Raw genomic sequence first — 26,539 nt, forward strand, 5'->3', positions numbered from 1 at the left:
AGCGCGCGCAAAGACTTTGCGCCGCCGCTAAATCTTTAGTGAAGTTGGGGAGAGGCGCAGATCACGCTGCGCCCGGCCGCTAGCCGCCTAGCGCCCAACATCTCCTCCTCCTAAGGCGCTACCGGCTGGCACAAACAACTGAATTTCTAGGCCTTCATGTTTTACTTTGAAGTTAAGTTCTTAGAAAAAATAAAATTTACCAACTGCTTCCTACCTCTGATTTTGAACTTTGTGCAGATTTTCTGCAGACTACTACTAAAGTGCCCTTGGAGTTTTCTCCATACTCTACACTCAGACTGCAGCCTGCTGAAATTATAGGAACAGGTGCTTGTTGAAAGCTGTAGTTGTTAAAACTCTTTAGGTGCCAGTGGGAGAAGGATATCAACTCAAGGTCTAGGCTTTAACAGTAATTTGCATTGATACAGATGTGGTGCCAAAGTATGATAGTTTTGAAGAAGGGTTCGACCCGAAACGTCAACTCAAATTTCTCTCCACGAATGTTGCCTGACCTGCTGAGTTTTTCCAGCATTTTCTGTTGTTATTTATGATAGATAAGAGATGCATACAAGGCGTTAACATTTTGATATATTACTAGTAGTGTAGTGTTGCCCAGGATAAGTTTAATGCTATACAGCTCTAGAAGGACAGGAGTGTTATCCATCTAATGCACAATGTATTGTTGTGCTGCTAAGGCCACAGTCTAATTCCTGTTAAGCAAACACTGGGTGAAGTCAGGGTTTAATTTCTGCAGATCAGAACCTCGGCTTTCTTTTTAAACTTAAAACCGTGATTGGCACAGGTTATCAGTTGTTACATTCTGGCTCCCGCGACTCTAATTATTGCTTTTATCACCTCACTTCCCCAATGCTCTTCTGACAAACCTCTCCGCTTTCACCATCTATAAGTTATGTCATCCAAAATGCTGCAGCCCATCTTATCACTCACACCCCATCAATCCCATTCTTGCCAAGCTCCACGGCCTTTCCCTGCCCCAGAGAATCGACTAATATTCTTGGCCCTGACCTTCAATTCCTTCCATGGACTTGATCCCCTTTTGCCTCCATGAGCTCCTCTAGTCTAGCATCCATACAGGCTTCTTCCAATAAGTTTACTTATAAATTTTCTGCTCCAGCAGCAACTCTGCTGTTTCTTTACCCTTTGGAATTCTCTCCTTCAACATCTCCTGAAACCCCCTCCCTTTGATTGTACTTCTGCCCCCTCCCTCTTGGTACTCTCCTGAACATCTGGATTGCCTCTCTGTATATTATGTAAGTTGTTGTGATATACATGAAATGCACACTAGATGTACTGCTTATATAATAATAGATAAGCGCTCTTCTCTCATTTTCCCCTCAGGAACATGTAGCACAGTTATGTCCAACTCTTTGAAACCTGCATTGACAAAGATTGCATTTCTTTTAGAAAAAGGTAAAATTCAATTATAGTATTGGAATGAGATGACATGTTTCATACCAAGCGCTGTAATGCAGTCTGAAGAGGGTCCTGTTCATAGACTTTTATTATTTCCTCTCTAGATCAAACAAAGGCTTACATTTCACCTTTCTTTCACTGATTAAGTGACAAGAGTCTTTGAGGTAGAAATTTGTCCTGGACAGTAGCACAAAATGGGCAATAGAAAGAAAGACTTGCATTTCTGTAGCGCCTTTCACAACCTCAGGACATTCCAAAGTACTTTACAGCCAATCAAGTACTTTTTGAAGTGGAGTCACTGTTGTAATGTAGGAAACTCAGCAGCTAATTTGCACACAGCAAGCTCCCACAAACAGCAATGTGAAAATGGCCAGATAATGTTTTTTAGTTATGTTGATTGAGAGATAAATATTGACCAGGACACCAGGGATAACTCCCCTGTGAGAGCAGACGGGGCCTCAGTTTAATGTCCCATCCGAAAGATGGCACCTCCGACAGTGCAGCACTCCCTCAGCACTGCACTGGAGCATTAGCCTAGATTTTCATGCTCAAGTCCCTGGAGTGGGACTTGAACCCACAACCTTCTGACTCAGAGGCGAGAATGCTACCAACTAAGCCACAGCTGGCACAATATAGCGAATCGGCAGCCCGTTTTACACTCTGCCTAATTTTGTGTTCCATTGACTTCAAAACGGACTGCCATTTCGCTATTGCCCATATTGGGCTATCGCCCAAGATGAATTCCTGCCCATTTATCTTCCGAAGGGACTCTGTAGTTAAGTTCCAACTCTTTCATGGTGTTACTCTCCACTACCATTTCAAATTTAGTAATGTATAATAATCTAGATTTTGCAAACTAATATAGATTTCTATGTTTTTAGATTAAGTTTTCAAAATAAAAGTCGTCAAGCAAAGCAAAAATACATTTCTGCTTAACCGTCAGATAGGCATTTTAACCTTTCTGTAAGCTTTCAACAAGTAGTGGATGAGTTTCAGACATGAAACAATACCTTTCATTGTAAAGAAAAATAAATGTCACTTGTACAATAATACTAGTTTAGAACCCACAATTACTGAAACCTAATGAAACTCCTTTTATTTGTTGATTACATATTTTTTCTGCCCACGGTCCATATAAACTCCACAGGTGAGCAAGGTCAAGGGCATGTTGTCCATGCTTCTCTAGCTGCCAGTCCCAGCTGGGTTGTTTCACAGAGGTGGGAAGCAGAGTAGGAAGAAAATAAATATTATGCAGTAAGTCAACCAGGTTATTGTCACAGCTGTTTTTGTATCTGATTAAAGAGCATTATGGTCTAGTAAGAATTTGACTGCATACCCACTCATCATCTGCTGATGTGAAGATAGAAACAGTCAGCTGATCTTTATAAAGCCCAACAACACATCTGAAATAGACATTTTATTAGTCATCATAAATGTTCACTTTGTGTTGTAGCACACATGCTACCAATATATTTGTTCAGGGTCATGCTCTCCAGTTCTGGCACAAAATGTCTAATCCAAATGATCCAGATAGGAAGTCATTTCAAGACTTTTGAGGCTGTGATCAGAAGCCACCCCACGTTAGCCTTGCTACATGATCAGTCTTTTGTTTGGTTGATTTAATAAAGCCTAAGAATTCCAGCTCAGAAACTGCTCGAATAAAGCGAGCACTGATAAAGTTAGTCAAGGAAAACAGTGTATGCTTAGACAGTTGCTACAGTGCCATTTAACACTTTCAGTAAGTTATATGGCATTTCCTATTACTAAATACGTTCCTTCCCAAATCTATTCCTTCACTTTAGTTACAACCTTCATAGAATCTTACAGCACAGAAGGAGGCCATTCGGCCCATCGTGCCTGTGCCGGCTCTTTGAAAGAGCTGTCCAATTAGTCCCACTCCCCTGCTCTCTCCTCACAACCCTGCAAACTTTTCGTTTTCAAGTGTCTATTTATTTCCCGTTTGAAAGTTACTATTGAATTTGCTTCCAACACCCTTTCAGGCAGTGTGTTCCAGATCATAAGAAATAACCAGTTAATCTGTTTTTGGAAATGTTTGTTGCGAAGAATGCTGCCCAAACATTGGGAGAGCTTCAGAGACTTTGTGCGTTCAGAGATTTGAACTGTTCAAATGATATTTGGAACAATACAATACTGACATACTCATTAATAAAGTAGCTGATGATAGCTGCTAATGTAAGCAACATTAAAGGTATTAATTATTTTTGAATATGGGAGCTTAAACCATGGCTTTTTATAATGGGATCTTACCCGTAAATTAAAATGAATCTACAAATTATTTCCCCAATCTCTCTTTTTAAATATAAACAGGGCTCCTTGGGTAGCTCAGTGAGTAAATGCACCAATTGGTGTGTACTGAGCCATAGTGACCAAGGTCACTTCCTGATCAGTGCTTTATAGTCAGTCTCAACTGGGGCAGTGGTGGGCTGCTATAATTGGCCTCCAGAGTCCCTGGATAACAGAGCATGTGAAAGAAAAATCCCACTCAACTCCTTCTCATCCCAAAAATATCAGACAGGAAGTGCACATATGGATATACTGGGGGAGGGCAAGATCAGGCTTGTATGTGAATAGCCCCTGAAATACTGCAAGAGTCTGAGGATAACAGACATGATATACAGGCCAGTTAGCCTGACTTCAGGCGTTGGGAAACTGCTGGAATCCATTGTTAAGGAAGTGGTAACAGGGCACTTAGAAAATCATAATGTGATTAGGCAGCGTCAATATGGTTTTATGAATAATGAATTTGTTAAACACAATTTCCCTGAGTTTTTTGCAGGATGTAACTAGCAGGGTAGATAAAGAGGAAGCAGTGGATGTAGTATATTTGGATTTTCAAAAGGCATTTGATAAGGGGCCATATAAAAGGTTGTTATGCAAGATAAGGCACATGGAGTTCGGGGTAATGTATTAGCATGGATAGAAGATTGGTTAACGACAGAAAACAGAAAGTAGGGATAAACAGGTCATTTTCAGGTTGGCAAGCTGTAACTAGTGGGGTGCTGCAAGGATCAGTGCTTGGGCCTCAGCTATTTACAATCTATATTAATGACTTAGATGAAGGGACAGAGTGTAATGTATCCAAGTTTGCTGACGATACAAAGCTAGGTGGGAAAGTAAACTGTGAGGAGGACACCAGGAGCCTGCAAAGGAATATAGACAGGTTAAGTGAGTGGGCAATAAGGGGGCAGATGGAGTATAATGTGAGGTATTCACTTTGGTAGGAAGAATAGAAAAACAGAATTTTTTTTAATGGTGAAAAACTATTAAATGTTGGTGTTCAGAGAGATTTAGGTGTCCTCGTACAGGAAATACATTGTTAGCATGCAGGTACGGCAAGCAATTAGGAAGGCAAATGGCACGACGGCCTTTATTGCAAGGCGGTTGGAGTACAAGAGTAAGGAAGTCTTACTACAATTGTACAGGGCTTTGGTGGGACCACACTTGGGAGTACTGTGCACAGTTTTGGTCTCCTTATCTGAGGAAGGATATACCTGCCTTAGAGACAGTGCAACAAAGGTTCACTAGATTGATTCCTGGGATGAGAGGGCTGTCCTATGATGAGAGATTGTGTAGATTGGGCCTATACTCTCTGGAGTTTAGAAAAATGAGAGGTGATCTCATTGAAACATAAGATTCTGAGGGGGATTGACAGGGTAGACGCTGAGAGATTGTTTCTCCTGGCTGGAGAGTTCAGAACTAGGGGGCATAGTCTCAGGATAACGGCCGAGGAGGAATTTCTTCACTCAGAAGGTTGTGAATCTTTGGAATTCTCTACCCCAGAGGGCTATGGATGCTCAGTCGTTGAGTATATTCAAGGCTGAGATAGATAGATTTTTGGTCTCGAGGGGAATCAAGGGATATGGAGATCGGGTGGGAAAGTGGAGTTGAGGTCAAAGATCAGCCATGATCTTATTGAATGGCGGAGCAGGCTCAAGGGGCTGTATGGCCTACTCCTGCTTCTATTTCTTATGTTCTTACGACATGAAGAAAATGAACTAGACCCATCATGCAGCGAATTGGGACTTGCAGACAAGCAGCGAGAAAGTGTGCAAGTAGTTCTGGCAGTGCCATATAACCACCCTGTGTACCACAACTAGGAGTGCCTAGTTTGGCTTGCCTTTTTTCCTCCTCCAAAGTCTCAGTCCATGTTCCTGCTTTCTTTAGTAACTTGTCTGACTTAATGAACAGTGGTTTTACAATGACAAAAGATGATTCATGCCCACATCCTAGTAACTTATTGGAAGATGAAAAAGTCTTTACTGTAAAAAAAAACTACTCACAATATTCAATGATTAAAATGTGCCAGATAAAAAGTTAATTGAAAAGAAGTTTAACAGTGGGTGCAATTCATTCGATCAGCATATACATTTTTTGGGATTCTAGATCAGTGCTTAGTTTCAGTCTGCAGATCTGAAGCACACTGCATTTTAAACAAACTTGGGAATCTCTCCCAACAAAATCATGTCTGATGGTCCCTTTCAAAGTGGATTGTTACTCGGCCTTTTAAGCAACCAGCAGCCCATCTCAGTCACCATCCACAGGCATAGACCAGTGGAAATATCCTTGAGGTATTATCAATTCCAAACTCTGGGGGGGGGGGGGGGGGGGGGGAGCAAGAGTGGGCAGGTGTATCAATGGAATAAAAGAAAACTTTAAATTTTCTCTCCACCCTTTCACCACCAAACAAGTCTGATGGACCAAATCAGAATCTTTTCTCCTTCATGAAGCATAGCACAACACATTCTGTTCAATGTCCTACGGTCAAGGCAGAGATCACTGGCTTTGTGTCACCGAGTGTGGAGTCATTTGAAGAAGCATTTAACGCAGCATAATTAAATTTACATAACTCCTTTTGTACGTCCACTTCAATCCAACCGTCAAGTATTCAGGTAGGGCCGGCTTCACCCATCAGATGGGTATGAAATACTTGACCAGCTGCAACAGCACATCATCCTTCAATCAAACACCCCATCGAGGTGCAAGTCGCATTGAGTTTAAGCAGAGTTTGGTAAGTGGCAGAAAAAGTCTTTTAAGTGCATTTACTGAATTTTAGTGAGTAAAAAAGTTAATTATTTGAAGTAAGTTTAATTTTTTTTTATTTTTTTAAAAAGAGTAAATTAAGCTGTTGGGGAGTTTAAACCGGTAGTAGAATCCGGGTATAAAAAGGGGCGGGCTTAGTGCGGTCGTGCTGAGTGCAAGTCGAGTTTGGTAAGTGGCAGAGTTCGGGCAAGTGGGAGGTGAGGGGGTGCTTTTTGCTCTGTTTTGCTTCCCTCTCTCAGGCTAATCCAACACTGCGGAAGCGGAGCAGCGAGACAATTCAACCGGACAGGTCCCCCAGACAGCATTCACGAGGGAGGTTGGTGATCAGCTGGTTGGTAGGTCCTCTTCCTTCTCTTCTATACCTTTAAGTTGGTAAGTCCTATTAAATAGTGGTGTAATATTATCATCTATATCGGGGCAGGGGGTCTTCATAACTAATAATAAGAAATTTAATTAATTACATAGATATGGGTGAACAGGTGATGTGTCACTGTTGCGAAATGTGGGAGCTGGTGGACCCCATTGAGGCTCACGGTGATTACATTTGCGATAAGTGTTTGCTGCTAGAGGAACTCAAGCTCCATGTTAAAGAGCTTGAGACCGAGCTTCAGACACTGCGACACATCAGGGAGGGGGAAAAGTTCCTGGACTTTATGTTTCAGGAGGTGGTCACACCTATGAAATTAATTAATGCAGATGTAGTCCGTGGTCAGGGACAGGATGGTGTGACTACGAGTGAGGCAGGTACAGGGATCTAGGAGGTAGTGTTGAAGGAGCCGCAGCCCTTGCTCTTGTCAAGCAGGATCGAGGTTCTTACTCCCTGTGAGGGCGGGAGCGGGGACTGCAGGGAGGATGAGCAACCTGGCCACAGCACCGTGGTACAGGGGGCCATTCAAGTGGAGGGAATAAAAAGAAATGTTGTAGTGGTAGGGGATAGTATCATTAGGGGGATAGATAGGGTTCTCTGCAGTCTAGAGCGGGAGTCCCAAAGGCTGTGTTGCCTGCCCGGTGCCAGGGTTAAGGACATCTCTTCTGGGCTGGAAAGAAACTTGGAGGGGGAGGATCCAGTTGTCGTGGTCCATGTTGGTACAAACGACGTAGATAGGACAAGGAAGAAGGTTCTGTTAAAGGAGTATAAGCAGCTAGGGGTCAAATTAAAAAACAGAACCTCAAGGGTAATAATCCCTGGGTTATTACCTGAGCCACAAGCGAATTTGGCTAGGATAAATAAAATTAAAGAGTTAAATGCGTGGCTCAAAGACTGGTGTGGGAGAAATGGGTTTTGCTTCTTGGGACACTGGCACCAGTACTGGGACAGGAGGGAGCTGTTCCATTGGGACGGACTCCACTTGGCCAGTGCTGGGACTAGAGTCCTGGCGAATCATATAACTAGGGCTGTAGAGAGGGCTTTAAACTAATTAGTGGGGGGGAGTTTTCTAGAGAGCAAATAATAGAAATGACAACGGAGAAGGTCATAGACTTAGGTAGCAGTGGGGGAATTAAAAAACAGAATGTGTCAGGAAAGGACAGAAGGTATGGAGTAAAAGTAGTAAAAGGGGAAAAAACAGGAACTAAGTGTCACAAAACATATTTGAAAGTTCTTTATCTGAATGCAGGTAGCATTCGTAACAAAATGAATGAGTTAACGGCACAAATAACTACATATGGGTATGATCTTGTGGCCATTACAGAAACATGGCTGCAGGGTGACCATGACTGGGAATTAAACATACCAGGGTATTTAACAATCAGGAAGGACAGGCAGGAAGGAAGGGGAGGTGGGGTGGCTATGTTAATAAAGGAAGGAATCACTGTAATACAGAGAAATGATATTGGGTCAAAGGAGCAGGATAGTGAAACAGTTTGGGTGGAGATAAGGAATAATAAGGGGAAAAAAACACTAGTGGGCGTAGTCTATAGGCCTCCGAACAGTTGCAACTCTGTTGGACGGAGTATTAATCAGGAAATATTTGAGGCTTGTAATAAGGGAACAGCTATAATTATGGGGAATTTTAACTATCATATTAACTGGACAAATCAAATTGGGCAGAGCTGCCTTGAGGATGAGTTCATTGAGTGTATTAGGGATGGGTTTCTTGAGCAGTATGTAACTGAACCGACCAGGGGGCAAGCAACCTTAGATTTGGTCCTGTGTAATGAGACAGGATTAATTAAAAATGTCCTAGTAAAGGATCCCCTTGGAATGAGTGACCATAACATGGTTGAATTCCATATTCAATTAGAGGGTGAGAAGGTTGGATCTCAAACAAGCGTGCTGAGCTTGAATAAAGGAGACTATGAAGGTATGAGAGCGGAATTGATTAGAGTGGACTGGGAAAATAGATTAAAGGATAAGACGGTACATGATCAGTGGTGTACATTTAAGGAGTTATTTTACAACTTCCAAAAAAAAAATATTCCACTGAGGAAAAAAGGGTGTAAAAGAAAAGAGAGCCATCCGTGGCTAAGTAAAGTAATTAAGGATAGTATCCGACTAAAAACAAGGGCATATAAAGTAGCCAAATCTAGTGGGAGGATAGAAGATTGGGAAGTCTTTAAAAGACAGCAAAAAATAACTAAAAGATTGATTAAGAAAGGGAAGATAGATTATGAAAGTAAATTAGCAAAAAATATAAAAACAGATAGCAAAAGTTTCTATAGTTATATAAAAAGAAACAGGGTGGCTAAAGTAAATGTTGGTCCCTTAGAGGATGAGACCGGGAAATTAATGGTGGGAAACATGGAGATGGCAAAAACGCTGAACAAATATTTTGTATCAGTCTTTACGGTAGAGGACACTAAGAATATCCCAACACTGGACAAACAGGGGGCTCTAGGGGGGGGGGGGGAGGAGCTAAATACGATTAAAATCACTAAGGAAGTGGTACTTGGTAAAATAATGAGACTCAAGGCGGATAAATCCCCTGGACCTAATGGCTTACATCCTAGGGTCTTGAGTGAAGTGGCGGTAGGGATTGTGGATGCATTGGTAATAATTTTCCAAAACTCCCTGGACTCAGCAAAGGTCCCGGCAGATTGGAAAACTGCTAATGTAACACACTTATTTAAAAAGGGTAGTAGGCAGAAGGCTGGAAACTATAGACCTGTTAGCCTAACATCTGTGGTTGGTAAAATGTTAGAGTCCATTATTAAGGAGACAGTAACGGGACATTTGGATAAACATAATTTAACAGGACAAACTCAGCATGGTTTCATGAAGGGGAAGTCATGTTTGAAAAATTTGCTTGAGTTCTTTGAGGAAGTAACATACAGGGTGGATAAAGGGGAACCAGTGGACGTAGTGTATTTAGACTTCCAAAAGGCATTTGACAAGATGCCACACAAAAGATTATTGCTCAAGATAAAAAATCACAGGATTGGGGGTAATATTCTGGCGTGGGTGGAGGATTGGCTCTCTAACAGAAAGCAGAGAGTTGGGATAAATGGTTCATTCTCAGACTGGCAATTAGTAACTAGTGGTATTCCGCAGGGGTCAGTGCTGGGTCCCCAACTCTTTACAATCTATATTAACGATTTGGAGGAGGGGACCGAGTGTAACATATCAAAGTTTGCAGATGGTACAAAGATGGGAGGGAAAGTAGTGAGTGAGGAGGACATAAAAAACCTGCAAAGGGACATAGACAGGCTAAGTAAGTGGGCAGAGATTTGGCAGATGGAATACAATACTGGAAAGTGTGAGGTTATGCACTTTGGCAGGAAAAATCATAGAGCAAGTTATTATCTTAATGGCAAGAAACTGGAAAGTACTGTAGTACAAAGGGATCTGGGGGTCCTGGTGCACGAAACTCAAAAAGTTAGTATGCAGGTGCAGCAGGTGGTCAAGAAGGCCAATGGAATGTTGGCTTTTATTGCTAGGGGGATAGAATATAAAAACAGGGAGGTATTGCTGCAGTTGTACAAGGTATTGGTGAGACCGCACCTGGAATACTGCATACAGTTTTGGTGTCCATACTTAAGAAAAGACATACTTGCTCTCGAGTCAGTACAAAGAAGGTTCACTCGGTTAATCCCGGGGATGAGGGGGTGGTCATATGAGGAGAGATTGAGTAGATTGGGACTCTACTCATTGGAGTTCAGAAGAATGAGAGGCGATCTTATTGAAACATGTAAGATTGTGAAGGGGCTTGATCGGGTGGATGCGGTGAGGATGTTCCCAATGAAGGGTAAAACTAGAACTAGGGGGCATAATCTTAGAATAAGGGGCTGCTCTTTCAAAACTGAGATGAAGAGAAACTTCTTCACTCAGAGGGTGGTAGGTTTGTGGAATTTGCTGCCCCAGAAAGCTGTGGAAGCTACATCATTAAATAAATTTAAAACAGGAATAGTTTCCTAGAAGTAAAGGGAATTCAGGGGTACGGGGAGCGGGCAGGAAATTGGACATGAGTCTAGGTTCGGAATGGTCATGGCCCTGTGGGTAGTGGAGTGGGCCCAGGGGCCGTGTAGCCTGGTTCTGCTCCTACTTCTTGTGTTCTAATTCTGTGTTAGATTTCAGGAGATGGTTTTATTCCTGTTCCTGGCTGGGGTGGAGGTCGCCTTTACAGAAGGTAAGTACTGTAGAAAATATAGGGACAGAGTGATCTCCTGGACGAGTTTCGATCGCCTAGATGGGTCGGAGAGGAATTTCCCAGATTTTTTCTCCCAAATTGGCCATTGGGTCTTTATCTGGTTTTTCGCCTCTCCCGGGAGATCACATGGGTTCGAGTGGGATGCACAGTGATAGAAGATTTGAGGTTAGGATCAGATCAGCCATGATCTTATTGAATGGTGGAGCAGGCTCGAGGGGCCGATTGGCCTACTCCTGCTCCTATTTCTTATGTTCTTATGAGGCAAGGACATGAATGGGGGAAGTGTGTCCTGGTCTATCTCCTATTTTTAAAGCTTGGTAGTCCAATTTTACAAATGGCATTTTTAAATTAAATGTTGATGTGCCCTCCCACTCGATTTGGCTACCGTTCTACCCTATGAGCAGCATTGACTACTGTTATTTATTCATTTTAACAGATCTCCCAAGGCTTTACTCATGTTAGTTGAATCACACACTGTTTTATAAAGGACAGGAGTGTTATACCATATTATGCAGAATTCTGCTGCTAAGGTGGAGCAATATCTCTTTAAGACTATAAAGTTTAATTGTTATCAAGTAATATAAGGATAGGCTTCAAATTCACTTTTTTATACTCAAACATTTTTACAAACAAGACTGTTTTGTTTAAGGTGCTGATACTGAAAGCTGGGTCAGGCTAAGGTCAATAAAGAAAGGGGAGAGGAAGTAAAGTTTCCTTCTTTTGACTCTGTGAAAATACCTTCAGGGTGGCCACTGACCCAGACTATTGGCACCGAGAGATTTTTAAATTGTTGTTCGGTTACGGAAGTTTTCAGAATGGGAAATGATTTTAGGCTTCAGGTCAAAAGCCCGAGCAACAAATGTTAACCTTTTTCCCCCATTTTAAGGTTACTCATCGAGAGTCATTAGCGGTTAGTCAGAGAACCTGCAGATTGGAATGTACAGTACTGGTTAGTTTCAGTCTACAGCTCTGAAGCACATAGCATTTTGAGATTGCTTTGTATCTGTAACAAAACATGGCATTGCTATGCTCTGCCGTATGGTTTGTCATATATTAGTAGAGCTCCTGTGGTGTTGCTCATAATAAAGTGGCTAATAATTGCCGTCTGATAAGGGCAGGAACGTGATACCATGTAATGCGCAAAAGTAGTATTCTTGCAAAGAAGGGCTTTGTCTCTTTAACATCATAAATCTAATTGTTATTAAGTAAACACAGGTTCAAATGCCACTCAGTTTACTTGTAGCTTGGTCAGGGAACTGTGGAGAGGGAATGTGTTTGAGAGAGTTTTGTGCCCATCTCCCGAGTGAAGCTAATCCCACCTGACTACTTCACGGTTAGATCGAGATGAACATACACAACACACACATCATTTAAAGATTGCTTTGCATCTGTTAGAAAGCATGATGAGTAGGCTGTAACAGCTGCATGTGCGCACATACTGTTTCCAATCTCCCACCGAGTTGCTTGCAAGAACCAGAGGATGCACTAAAGTGTAATTTATTGTAACACCTGAAGAGTGACAGCTAAAGTGTGACGGGAAGTGTGCACAATACACAAGACTTTAAATATATCATATAGATAGATGTCTAGATAATGTAAAACTACCTTTGCTGCTGTGGGTTCCTATTAAAACCGACGGGTGTGAAAATGTACAGAAAGGATACTGCAAAACTTCATCCACCTGTCCGCTATTCATTTTGTCTGGGTCCTTGCCTTCTGCAGCACTAACCACTGTAGCAAATGCCTAGAAATAAACAATTCTAGTTCAAGTAACAGTAAAAGCAGCAGCATGGAATATTCACAAAACTGCAAAGGGATCTATAGAAGTATGTCACAGTTTTTTGGCACAGTCCATCCACACAGCCATTTTCATTGAACGCCTCAAAATAAGCAACTCCTGCAGAAAAAATACAATTAAGGTATAACGTGTATTTAGTTTGTGAGGTACTAAAATGGAAAGCTTATTACAAGTTAAAGCATTACCAATTCAGCATGTCAATCATATGGTAATTGCAAAGCATGTTTACTGGAAAGGGATGAAAACTTTCACTTTTACAGTTGTTCTTCTTCTGGTGTGTGTTAACATTCATTACATCTTTATATGCAACGTCTGCTGATGTCAATATGGCAGGATTTTCAAAATGTATACAAAATGCAAAGAAAATTCTAAACTATATACAATACAAGCAAACTAATACTAAAATAAAAAAAATAATAGCAACAGGGCAGCTTGGCGCCACAGGATGATGGGAGTTCTACTGCGCTGCACCGTGGTGACAGGACACACGTGTAGGCACTTTCCCCACATGGTGAATGTCACGCCCGTCAGTCATTATACTAAATGTTCTTTTGGGTCACCAGCAACTCCAGTAATGCAGACCTCACCTCCCCCATAATCCAGCATGCACCTTTATTTGCCAGATATCTAGGTATGTGATATCTTGGCTCATGGGTTGTAACAGAGAACGTTTACGCTTTACACCAGCATATGATACATTCCAGCAGTCGGTGTACAGAGTGAAGATTCTTTGTTACAAATCCTGGGTTGCAATATCGTTTATCTAAAAATCAGGCAGAACAAAAGTTGCACTTCACCACATCAATGCTCCTCTCTAGCTGAAACATAGAAACATAGAAGATAGGAGCAGGAGTAGGCCATTCGGCCCCTCGAGCCTGCTCCACCATTCAATGAGATCATGGCTGATCTTCCAAACTCAGTACCCTGTCCCTGCCTTCTCTCCATATCCCTTGATCCCTTTAGCCTTAAGAAATATATCCAACTCCTTCTTGAATATATTTAATGAATTGGCCTCTACTGCTTCTTTGGCAGAGAATTCCACAGGTTCATCACTCTCTGGGTGAAGAAATTCCTCCTCATCTCTGTCCTAAATGTCTTACCCCTTATCCTTAGACTGTGACCCCTGGTTCTGGACTCCCCGACCATCGGGAACATCCTTCCAGCATCTAGTCTGTCTAGTCCTGTTAGAATTTTATAAGTTTCGATGAGATCCCCTTTCATTCTTCTAAACTCCAGCGAGTACAAGCCCAATCGACTCAATCTCCCCTCATACGTCATTCCTGCCATCCCAGGTATCAGTCTGGTGAATCTTCGCTGCACTCCTTCCATGGCAAGAACATCCATCCTCAGATAAGGAATGGCAGACTGGAGAAACATTCTTGTAAAATCGAGATGCAGCCTTTTGATCAATAAATGGTATAATTTACAGAAGATAGATGGATGAACAGTACATGGTAGAACAGTGATATTTATACTCCTTGTTATATAAAACAGATGTAACTCGCTTTCTCTTTCTAAACCTTAAAACAGAATACAGGTAGACTATCCTTTATCCGAACTTCCGAAAACCGAAAACCTCTAAAAACCGAAAGCTTTTTCGTTCAGCGTAAGTCGTGTGCACGACATGAAAAGAGTGGCGCATGACTTACGCTGAGCAGGGCAGAGGGTCACAGAGTTCCCTCCTGGGTAGGAGATTGCAGGCCAAGCTGGGCAGTGTGAAGGAGGTACCGGGAGAGTGAACCCAACAATACAGCGGCCGGTCCGATAGCTGCAGCAGCCCGTCCGATATTCTTTTCTCCCCCGACCCGACCCGCGGCCCGTCCAATATTCTTTTCTCCCCCCCGACCCGTCCGATATTCTTTTCTCCCGACCCGACCTGAACCGCGGCCCGTCCGATATTCTTTTCTCCCCCGACTCCCCCCCCCCGCCGGACCCCCCCGACCTCGACCCCCCCCCGGACCCCCCAGACCCCGACCCCCCCCCCCCCAGACCCCAACCTGAACCGCGGCCCGTCCGATATTCTTTTCTCCCCCCCAACCCGACCTGATTTGCGGGCCAGCTTAGTAGGAGTCAGCCGATAGCCGGCTTTCCAGAGAAGCAGGAAGGGGAATGAGACACGGAACAGTCGCAAGAGGTAGCCTGAACTTTTAAAATTTATATTAAATACAAATTTCCCAGTCTTATAATAATACCTTCTGAAATCCGAAAAATTCCAAAAACCGAAACTCAGCTGGTCCCAAGGCTTTCGGATAAGGGATAGTGTACCTGTACCACTTTCTGTAAACTCAAACTAGCAGAGCTCCCTGGGTAAGCAGTCTAGACTTGTAAAGCAGACAGCCCTTTGGCTATTGTTTGCAAGTTTTGCCAATATAAATGCTCAACAAGTTGTCAAACAGAGGGCTCCAACCAGCTAAAAGGCCCTGTCCTCTTTTCAAAGGAATCAAGAGACATCCGTCAATCCAAGTCACCGCACCAGGCTATGGCAACATCTCTGTACTGTGACCTGGGGGCTTCTTGCAGGCGGAGGGAATGTGTACCACACCGGGGCAATGGAATAAAATGACATCTTAAGCAGCATGCTATCCCAAAGTAATTCTGAGCAACAAACAGCTCATGGGTTTTGGGACTGCAAACGGCCCCATGGGATGGTTAACCAATTAACACTTCAAGCCGCGATTGCGTGAGGGGAAAGCAAGCTTACACCTTGAGAAAAATCCATCAGACAACCGACTAGCTCAAGCGAATGGCTTTCTGTTGAAAAGAATACTTTATGTAGCCCTGGGAGTTAACCCCTTACACGTTGATTCTAGCAATTCAAAAATACAAGTTAAAAAATTCAACAAAGGCAAAAAAATTAATTTTGCCACAGTGAGTTTAGAGGAACAATCATTCCAACCATGCTCCTGCTCCTTCTATTGACCGCTGTTGCGATTGAAGAGCAGCCACTTGCTTTATCACTGCTGTGTGCTACTATTGCACATATCCTGGTGACACCCACGGGAGAGGAGGAACTCACCTCTCCGCACCAACCCGTCCCCCCCAACCCTCCCCCTGACTTTTCTCGTCAATGTTCCTCCCGCCTCTCTTCTGAAGCAATTGGCTCCTTGTTGAAATATGGTTCCACGGTACCACTGGCTACATGGACTAAATGGCCATTCTTCATGTGTGAATGGTGACTTGAGAGTCACTTGCGACTGAACACACGGAGCTTCTCATCACCCAACATCCAGATACGCTCTTCCAGTATGGGTCACTGGGTAGCAATCAGGAGCAGAAATCCTCCCCTCCCTAACCCAGAAGCAAACTGTAACACCGTCAATGTAGGCCTAGCTGAGATCAGGTAACTTAGCAAAGAGCAGCTACTCTGCATTCACTCACTGAGCCATCAAGGATTTATAAAAATATACTTCTAATAAAATGGTTCTTGTCTTATCTATATTCTGAAACTCAAGCCACGGAACAGCCGATAGATAAAAATAATTGTGATCACACACACTTTAATAAAGCAGTAATTAAAATGAACTGTAGTCTTGCTCCTTCTGTGGTATAGGTGGGTTAGAGCGAAGTGGCTACTCTCTCCGAAACAGATGTTCCCACCACAAAACATTAGTGAATTTCATTCAAAAATATTTTGCAACTCCAAAAATTATAATAACATTTTTTTTTAATGATTAAAGTTTCTATTTTAGTTTGTGATGGTTATACCATCTCCTTACAACATTAAATTGCGGTGTTAGCATAAAAGATACATGATGCAAATTTAATTGAAATGAAATCACAGATGCCAGGAATGATCATCATCTAGCTGAGTGCGTTAGTATAAAGTTCGCACCAAGCTGTCAAATTATTGTTACTTCCTGTGAAGGGAAGTACAGGAAACTCTTTTTTATCCAGCACCGACAGGACCGGCGTGGTGCCGGTTTATCAAAAAGTCCGGATTACCGAGAGCTATAGTTAAAAGGTACGAGAGCCGAGAGCTCTGTATACAGCAACAAACCCAGGCTTCCCTGTTGCTTAGCAACAGGTGCAGGAACAATGGCCACAAGATCCAAGCGTCCCTGTTGCTTAGCAACAGCTGCAGCCACACCCGATTGCACAGCCACAGATCGAGGAACGGCCAGTAATATGAAGTAAAACTTACCTGAACCTACTCCTGAATTTTGCTGGTTAACCGAGATTTCCGGTAAATCGGGAGTTTCCTGTAAAACTGGGAAACTTTGTTTGCCTGAATGTGAAGAGATTTCGACCACTGCAGTATGTGGGAGAACCTGTGGTAATATTGGATGACTGGGGCCTCTGCACTGGTCAAACATAGAGCTAAAATGATTAATGTGGTGTCAGCTGGAGATACGCTGGCTTTGATTACCTATTTTCCACATTTACTTCAAGTCTTATTGGAAAAAGTAACATTGAAAAAGAAACACTTAAAAATTCAAGTGTTCTGAAAATATCCGGGCGGTTTTAACTATCGGGCGGGTGGCTATTGGAGTGTGCGGGTTGGCCGCCCGATCCGGCTGGTGGAAGGCCCGCTTCATTTTGCAAGCAGGGCCTCATTAACATGCCGCCGGCGAGCTGCATGCCCCATCTGGCTGTTTATTAAACTGTACCTTTTAAGAAGGTATAACCTTCAAACTTAAGGCCTGGGACTGACCGGTTGCAGTACTGTATTGTATCAGCAGTAACTTGGCCTGCAACCAAGCTACGCTGATTTAAGTTTAGCGCTGCCAGTGGCCTATAGTTGATAATCCAACTAATCCCAGAACTCAAGTTTTCAGTTTGTGCTATTTTAAAATTTCTACTGATTTGCCCTTTTAATTATAGTTTCCAGACGGAATTGAATTTTCTCTCTGAAGAAACTAAATGGATCTGCACCTCTGCAGATGTTTTTGCTGTCTTCTGGGTTGATACTGCAAACACTGGACTGTTCCTTGGGTCTAAAGGTCAGGCCGGCTCAGTACAAAGCTGAACAGAAATACAAAAAAAACACTCCTGTTTTCACAGCTGATTTGGATGGTTCTTGAAGAACATCGTGACAACTGGTCAAGTGATCTTAGCTCTCAGGATATAAGCAGCAATTTATTGCCATGACGATAACAATTATAAAGCCTTATACAGTGTCCCTGCAGTTTGATAAGCATTACCGTAGGTCAAAAGTGTCTGCTTTTGTTAAAGCAAATACAGCTGTGTCTGGTTAATCTCTTCTTACCCGAGCGGAATTCCGCTCAACTCACTTAACTTACAAGAAAATCTCCTCTAAAAATAAAAATACATCAGATTAAAAGGAGGTGTATGCTTTAATTTTTTTCCCCGATAGCATTGGTAACATTCTAATTGTACAAATAAATTATCTGATAATATCTGGTCAGAACCAATATATTATATGTTAGCCAGTGGTTCAGTAGGTAGCACCCTCGCCTCTAGGTCAGAAGGTTGAGGGTTCAAGTCCCACTCCAGGGACTTGAGCACAAAAATCAAGGCTGACACTCCCAGTGCAGTACTGAGGGAGTGCTGCACTGCCGGAGGTACTGCCTTTTGGATGAGATGTTAAACCGAGGCCCCGTCTGCTCTCTCAGGTGGACGTAAAAGATCCCATGGCACTATTTCAAAGTAGCGCAGGGGAGTTATCCCTGGTGTCCTGGCCAATATTTATCCCTCAATCAACATAACAAAAACAGATTATCTGATCATTATCACATTGCTGTTTGTGGGCGCTTGCTGTGTGCAAATTGGCTGCTGCGTTTCCTACATTACAACAGTGACTCCACTTCAAAAGTATTTCATTGGCTGTAAAGCGCTTTGGGAGGTCTGGTGGTCATGAAAGGTGCTATATAAATGCAAGTCTTTCTTTTCTTTCTACAGTATATTGAAATGCAGGCAGGTGAAAAACCTGTGCCATAACCCCATTTCCCTGGTAGAATGTGGTAGTGTAATAGACATGAAGGGCTCGTTAAGAGTGTCTGTATTTGACCTAGAGTGTGGAAGAAAAATGGAACTGCCAGAGCAATTCCCTTTTCCCCTCCTGATTTTCTTGCTTTGGTCTTGCTCTCCAAACCATTATTATGTTCTGACTAACCTTCCGAAATCATTTTGCGGTCCTCTGAAGTGGAATTAGCAGAGCACAGGAAACGATGGGGTACAGTTCCACACCAGGCTTTACTGATGTGTGATCCTGGACAGTACGCATCACCGTGCTATCCAACTGTGAGGCCATTACAGCCCAGCTTCATCCTCTCCATACTTCTGGTTGGATCTGCTGGATAGTTATTAGGAGTGTGAACTCTGTGATGGCTCCCCCACCACCCCCCCCCCCGCCCCCCACTCCATTACCTTTTCATCTCGGAGCACAAAGGCCTATTGTAGCTTTCCCAGTAATTTCAAGCCGAGGTCTCTAACTCATTGCAGCCCAAGGATCAGACCCGAGAACTTGCTGCCCTGCATGGCTCAGTGCTACACACACTGAATTAATCATCACTTTTGAGAAATAATATGGTATCCTCTGGAAGGAAGAGGTTACATTAAAATTCAATTCGGGAAATCAACAACAATTAGGGGGGAAAAAACGCATGATGCTTCTTTAAACTGACATGTTATGATAAACGTGATGACTAATGTAATGGATCAACTCTTAATATCCAAGGGTCATACAAAATATATACAAAGCATTGTTTTTTAAATTATGAGGAGACCGGGCAAAGATCCATTGGATACAGTTTATATATCACAAGTAACAGCATAGGAGTGAGATAAAAGTCATTTCCTATGAGTCTGTTATATTCTGGTTATTTCCTACATTCTATATGGAAAATAATTCCTGGGTGTCCAAATAATGGTCCAGGAGCCATGAGCAGCAGCTCGTGTGGCCCGGCACTCCAGGCCATGAAGCCCAGGAAACTCTGCTTCTATTTGCTCCTACAATATGCGCTAGCATGCCACGTTCAAGTTTCGTGGGCCTGGAGGTTTGGAAAGGCCTGTTAGTACTGGTGCTTCACCGGTGAATAGATCCTAAATCAGAACACCAAGATCTGTTAGTGCTGACCTTGCTCGAAAGATATGCAATTTAATGGCCTTCACCTAAAGCGGCTCATGAAGATGAAAGAATTGGACACTCCCGGTAAAATGACTACACTAACTGTAAAGCAAGGGATGGAATACAAATGGAGTTAATTCTAAACAAAGAAACAAAACCCACCTGCAACCAGTCATATAGGTTGATCAACCGTCCGCACTCCAGGTGAAGCTTATAGACTATACAGATATCGGGTGCTGTATTGGTAATGGTTCCTCCCTCGCTCTTCAAGACTTCATTCTGCTCCATCGCAACAGGGAAAAATGGGTTAAATTTTTTAAGGTGGCGCAAGCTGTATGATGATGGCATTTGTGGAATGGCTAAGGATATTAGAACCAAATGACAGATAATAAGATCTGGATTTTCCTCTGCTATCCCGCCCTAAACTGGGGGGAACATTGCCGCCTACTCAGCCTGTCCTGGGTTTCCCTCCCACAGCCCCTGACATGAGTGCCGCCGGCTGCCCCATCCTTCACCACACGCTGCACGTAAATGCTGGTGGAGCCCGGTCTCCTGGCCCATTGGCCTCCCATTGACCTCTCATTGCTGCTCTCTGGGACAGCCTAGTGGCAGTAGGCCCTGAGCAGAGGTGGTAATGGCCCTAATGTCTGTAAATGGGGGGAAGGGGGAGAACGGGCCTATTGCAGGACACTAGTGGCAAGAGCCTGCAACCGGGGTCCATTGGGGATGGTCCCTGGCAATCGGGAGGGTGGGTGGGGAAGCTCCAGTTGGCAATCGGGAGAAGGGGGGTGGGGGGAGGGGAGGGGAGGCCCATGATCGAAAGGCTGGAGAGCAGGGCTGGGGGAGGCCGAAGGCTTCCTCGAGGGGCCGCTCTCCTGCTCCGGAAATCCCAGAGCTCGGGTCTCCCCGTCTGTCTGTTAAATTTAGGCTGCGGCACTGATGATGTCATCAGGTCGCGACTTTGGTATGGTAATTAGGCCACCGCCTGCCTTTTGTAGGAGCCTCGCCGTGCCCTGAATTATGCACTTCAAAATTTAAAGGGCGGGAATAGGGTCAGGTTGCCCAATCATGGTATTTTAACCCCCCGCCCTCTCCACCCCTGACCATCAGGGGAGGGGATGGGGGATGATGGGTTCAAATGGAGGCACATTAGTCTGCAAAGTGAAAAAGGTTATTCAGTGCTCAGTGAGTTAACCTGGCAGCCTCTCATTTTGTAACACTGCTTAATCCAACAGAGATCTGATGTAATTAATTGCATACTTTTATCAGAATCTCAAGTGGAAAAGCCTGTACTCATATCACACAATAGCTCCGTTATGGTTATTTATTGCAGCTCACTTCAGGGCGTAAAACACTTTCCAGTAACTCCAACATTTCCAGTCATGTTAGTTGAATTTGGCACTATTGCTGGTCCACACAACTGTTGTGCAAGAGCACTTCCCCCGCCCCCCCCATCATTGTATTTTCATGCTTATTCCTAGAAAAGAACTAATTTAGGGGCACTTTGTCTACGTGGTCAATAAAAGCTAAACATAGATTTTATTTATTCCTACTTTTTGAAAAGCTCTTGATGCACTGACTCATGTGGAGGAATAGTTCCACTGACGCCAGCTCCCAATGGTACTCTGCCCAAGTGCCACTTTGTTTTTTCTTCTTTCTTCTGTGCCAAATATTATTCCCAAACAAAAAAGGTATGCAAAAGATTTGTGTTTAAATCCGAAACTAGTACTACTCAAGTGTGGGAGAAAGGTGCATGTTTGTGCTGAATGAGCTGATCTCAGCCACTGCTGGAGTAGAGCAGCAACTGTTGGCCTCAGAAACCTCGGCTGTGGGGCGGTGGGGGGGGGGCGGGGGCTAGAGAAAAAGAAAGCCCCTCTCTCCAGTTACAAAGTATTTACACAGCACATTAACAGGCCACTCGGTCCAACAGGTCCATGCCGGTGTTTATGCTCCATGCGAGCCTCCTCCCACCCTGCTTTATCTAACCCCATCAACATGTCCTGCTATTCCTTTCTCCCTCGTGTTTATCTAGCTTCCCCTTAAGTGCCTTTATTCCCACTCCACTGCTCTTTCCCCATAGCCCTGCAAACTTGTCCATTTCAAGTATATCATCCTCAGTTTTTGAGTCCATTTGCATCTTTTATGGCTCTCACTTTTTCTCTATTACCCTATTACTTATAGTACTGAAAGTCTTTAAAAAAAAACCCAGAAATGTTTTGCCTTAACAGCTATGCATTTTTCCAGGTCTCTCTTGGCCTCTCTGATTATCCTGTGTTTCTGCGTGTTCCTGTATTCATTGCAGTGAACCCCCTTTGACACTAAAGAATGGCCACTTGGGCAAGGTACCAGACAGTAACTGCCCACCTTGGCACTGTGCCCTGGCATGAGTCGCCATGTTAAGGACAAGGGGTGCTACACACCAACAGCTTCAGAAGGGAAAGGTTGGTGAGCACTGCTGAGATGAGGTATTCTGAGCCCCTGAGAAAATCTATGCCATCCTTTTATTCAGTGGGCTACAATGTACCATAAACTCTCATGCATATTTCTTTCTGTCCTGGAAGGGAACCACCTACATATTGGTAAGCTGACATAAGTGTTTGACTGAAATGGAAACCATAAGAGAGAATGCTTTATAAAATCAGCAAGAATTATATAACTGGAAAGAGAATACACTATAATGGTAGGACACTGAGAAGTGCAGAAGATCAGAGGGACCTTGGCGTGCATGTTCACAGATCCCTGAAGGTAGCAGGACAGGTAGATAAGGTGGTTAAGAAGGCATATGGGGTACAGAATACAAGAGCAGGGAGGTTATGCTTGAACTGTATAAAACATTAGTTAGGCCGCAGCTAGAGTACTGCGTACAGTTCTGGTCACCACATTACAGGAAGGATGTGATTGCACTAGAGAGGGTGCAGAGGAGATTTACAAGGATGTTGCCTGGGTTGGGGAATTTTAGCTAGGAGGAAAGATTGGATAGGCTGGGGTTGTTTTCTTTGGAACAGAGGAGGCTGGGGGGAGACCTAACTGAGGTGTATAAAATTATGAGGGGCCTAGATAGAGTGGATAGGAAGGACCTATTTCCCTTAGCAGAAGGGTCAATAACCAGGGGGCATAGATTTAAAGTAATTGGTTGGAGGTTTAGAGGGGATTTGAGGAGAACCTTTTTCACCCAGAGGGTGGTGGGGGTCTGGAACTCACTGCCTGAAAGGGTGGTAGAGGCAGAAACCCTCATCACATTTAAAAAGTACTTGGATATGCACCTGAAGTGCCGTAACCTACAAGGCTACGGTCCAAGTGCTGGAAAGTGGGATTAGGGTGAATAGCTCTTTGTCGGCCGGCACGGACAAGATGGGCTGAATGGCCTCCTTCTGTGCTGTAAATTTCTATGATTCTATGATAACTGTAGCTAGTACCCTTGTTCCTACATTAAAATGAAACAAAGAGACAGCTATTTAGACTTGATTTCATACTTATTAGGATCAAAAGGGAATTAATTTGGGTAAGATATTAAATGCTTAAAGAATGAACTGACTGGTTGCAGTGTATTACCTGTAGATAGTAGTATGGGTTACTTAAAGCTGTCTGCAAGGCAGTGCGAGGTACTGCATTTAAGTGTCTACGAAGAGTGCTAGCAGCACTGAAATATACAAGCTCGTGGAGTGGCTGAGTCTCTGGCGGCAAAAGATACTGCCTGAAAAAAGCACAAAAACATAGTTACATCATTGTCTTACACTTATAACAGAGCAAACCATCCACAGTTGATGAAGGGGGGGGGGGGGGGGGGGAGGAGAAATTCATTAAAAATACAACACATTTTGACATTTTACATTCAGCATCCATATCAAGTGCTCCCAGGTTAGATCACTGGTTAGAGGCTACTCCTCTTCAACAAAGAGCCTTATGTGGTTATACCATGAGCATAGCAAGAGGTGAGCACTCTCACACTGCTCTTCCTTTGTACTTCTGTACTTTGTGTAGTGCAACAGTATAAAATATAATGCATAAGGGAGCTATAAATATAAAAGATAGTCACTAATAAATCCAATAAGGAATTCAGGAGAAACTTCTTTACACAGAAAGTGGAGAGAATGTGGAACCATGGAATGGTTGAGGCAAATAGCATAGATGCATTTAAGGGGACGCTCAATAAGTATGTGAAGGAGAAGTATACGTCCATAGGGTGAGATGAAGCCCGCATGGAGCATAAACACTGTCATGGACCGGTTGGACCAAATAGCCTGTTTCTATGCTTCAAATTCTATGTAATAAGTCACAACTTTACAAAGGTTTTTCTGAGCTGCAATTTTTGGAGCACAAGCAACAGTTTGAACAAGTGCAAACTATACCATCTTTCCTGTACACGTTTGATAGTGAGTGGGACAGAACACTGTCTGATAACCCTGGGTTCACAATTTGAATCCTTTCCAGACTGATGGGACAAAAGGCTCCTTTCACCAACGCTGCCCGAGTCTGAGGTAACACAACAACATTACCGCAAAGCAAGAGAGAGTTTTATGCTGAAATTAATCCGAAACGACTGGGCCGCGAATGACTCAATGTCACCCCCTCCGCCACTGGTGCATTATGGCTGCACTAGGTACTATCTGCATGATGCATTGGAGCAACTCAGGATGTCCCGAAGCCCTTCACAGCCAATTATTTTTGAAGTGTAGTCACTTTGTTATTTAGGCAAACACAGCGGCCAATTTGTGACAGCAAGTTCCCACAAACAGCAATGGAATAAACGACCAGTTCATTTGTTTTTTTTTGGTGGTGTTGGTTGAGGGATAAATTTTGGACAGGACATTGGGAGAACTCCCCTGCTCTTATTCAAACAGCGCAATGTGAATTTTTTTTACATCCACCCAAAGAGGCAGACGAGGCCTCGGTTTAAGGTCTCATCCAAAAGAGGTGCTCTTCCGACAATGCGGCACTCCCTCAGTAGTGCACTGAAGTGTCAACCTAGATCATGTGTGTAAGCCCTGGAGTGGGGCCCGCACACCCATGGCGTTCTGACTCAAGAGGTGGCGCAGTCCTACCACCGTGACCAAAGCAGGCACTTAAATACAATTTCAATAATAAAATCCAGCTCTCTCTCGGAATGTGCATTTTAGGCTGGCCTAAAAGCCGGCTGAAGATTAAGCAGCGTGTGCTTTGGGTGGGGATCTGGCAGTATGGATCGCCACCTCATTTCTTGTTCCTCACCTCCTTGTTCCGTGCAGGCGCAAGCAATCCAAATGAGTGTAAAAATACCCCCATCTGTAAAAAATACCCCCACTTGTACTAAAGTAGAGCCAAGAGCGCCAAAGCTAGGGTCTAGACGGGCAATACTGGTTTACTGTCTCCTGACATTACAGCAGTGCCAGCTGACTAAAGTTTGCAAGTTATACATTTATATCGTTAATGCTTCTTCAAACATCAGAGAGAATTTCCAAGTCATTGCCTAGCAACAGAGAAAAGAACTAACAAAACATTCTTAAAAGCAAACATAGATTAAGTTGGGTTTAGTGAAGCAACGAACATTCAGCTGTGGGTGACATGATGAGGGCAAAAGGTCCAACTGAATCAACAGGGTACAGGCATGCAGAAACAAGGCCTGCTTCTCAGCAGATGGTGAGTACAATGTTAGAAACATTTTATGCGAGATTGAATTTCTCTTCTTTCCTCGGTATACTTAAGCCACTACTTTTCATTCTGTTTGTTTGAAATTATTTTTCAGTTTTGTTTGCAAATTGATTGAGCCAATGGGCTAGATTTTGGGGGAGCCATCAGACGGGGTTTCAGGCGTGTCGGGGGGGGAAATCCCGAAGTCGGGGGTCCCGACACCATCCCGCCCCAAAACCCCGCCCCACATAAGTTTCAGGGACGGTGGGTACCCGACCCGCACTGGGACCTGCCAAAACCAGGCAGGAAGGGATTAGTGCCAATTAACTGCCTGTTAACAGGTAGTTAACAGGCAGTTTTTAGCCTAATCCCTATTTTGAGGGGTTTCGTGTGAGTTTCCCGACAGCTCCAAACCACGCCAGGTAGAGCAGGCGGGCCGTCGGGTTGAAGGAGTTGGAGGAGTCGCGATGTCGGCGCTCAGGTGAGTGATGGGTGCATGAGTGCAAAGGTAAGTATGTCTGGTGTGTCTAAAGTGTGTAAAGAACTTTTACTTACCTGTACTTACCTTAACAGCCTTTCTTCCTGTAGCCGTCGGGAGCGCATCACTCACCCGGAACTTAAAGCTGAATGGCTGCGATCTGTCAAAAGTGACAGCCTTCAGCTTTGAGTGTCGGTGAGAGTTCTGAGTCTGCGTAGAATGACTCAACTTAGAACTCAGACTGTCAGTGTTTCACAGCTTCAAACAGCTGTGAAACGCTGATATTTCATCTGTCAGGAAATCTTGACAGCTGAAATTTCAGTCTGTGATGTCACCTGTTGCCGGGTGGCCCTTAATTGGCCTGCTGAGCCCGCTGGGCGGGCTTAACAAGGTCAATCAAGGGAAAATTGCGCAGATTGGCCGGACGTCGAAGTAGGCGGGTCAAAAACCCGAAAAGGGAAGTCCCGCCTTCTTCCCGACAGGTTCGACAAAATCGACCCCAATGTGTTTTTCAGTTCTGACAGCTTTAACCTAAATGAGAAATTTTAAAA

General features: G+C 43.6%; 1 protein-coding gene across 2 annotated transcripts in view; it reads right to left on the reverse strand.

The window, feature by feature from the left end:
* Positions 1–2,835: 2,835 nt before the first annotated feature.
* Positions 2,836–26,539, reverse strand: part of orc3 (origin recognition complex, subunit 3) — a 101,372-nt gene continuing 77,668 nt past the window's right edge. For both annotated transcript variants that reach the window (XM_085997649.1, XM_085997648.1), the window contains 4 exons: positions 23,456–23,597; positions 20,066–20,182; positions 12,743–12,822; positions 2,836–3,101 (listed from right to left, as the gene is read on the reverse strand). In XM_085997649.1, the coding sequence (XP_085853775.1) occupies positions 2,996–3,101; positions 12,743–12,822; positions 20,066–20,182; positions 23,456–23,597 (445 nt within the window). In that variant the 3' untranslated portion in view covers positions 2,836–2,995. The remainder of the gene's footprint in view (positions 3,102–12,742; positions 12,823–20,065; positions 20,183–23,455; positions 23,598–26,539) is intronic.

The sequence above is a fragment of the Somniosus microcephalus genome, chromosome 9 (genome assembly GCF_052327205.1).
Source record: "Somniosus microcephalus isolate GS21.2 chromosome 9, FLI_Smic_1.0, whole genome shotgun sequence".
NCBI lineage: Eukaryota > Metazoa > Chordata > Chondrichthyes > Squaliformes > Somniosidae > Somniosus > Somniosus microcephalus.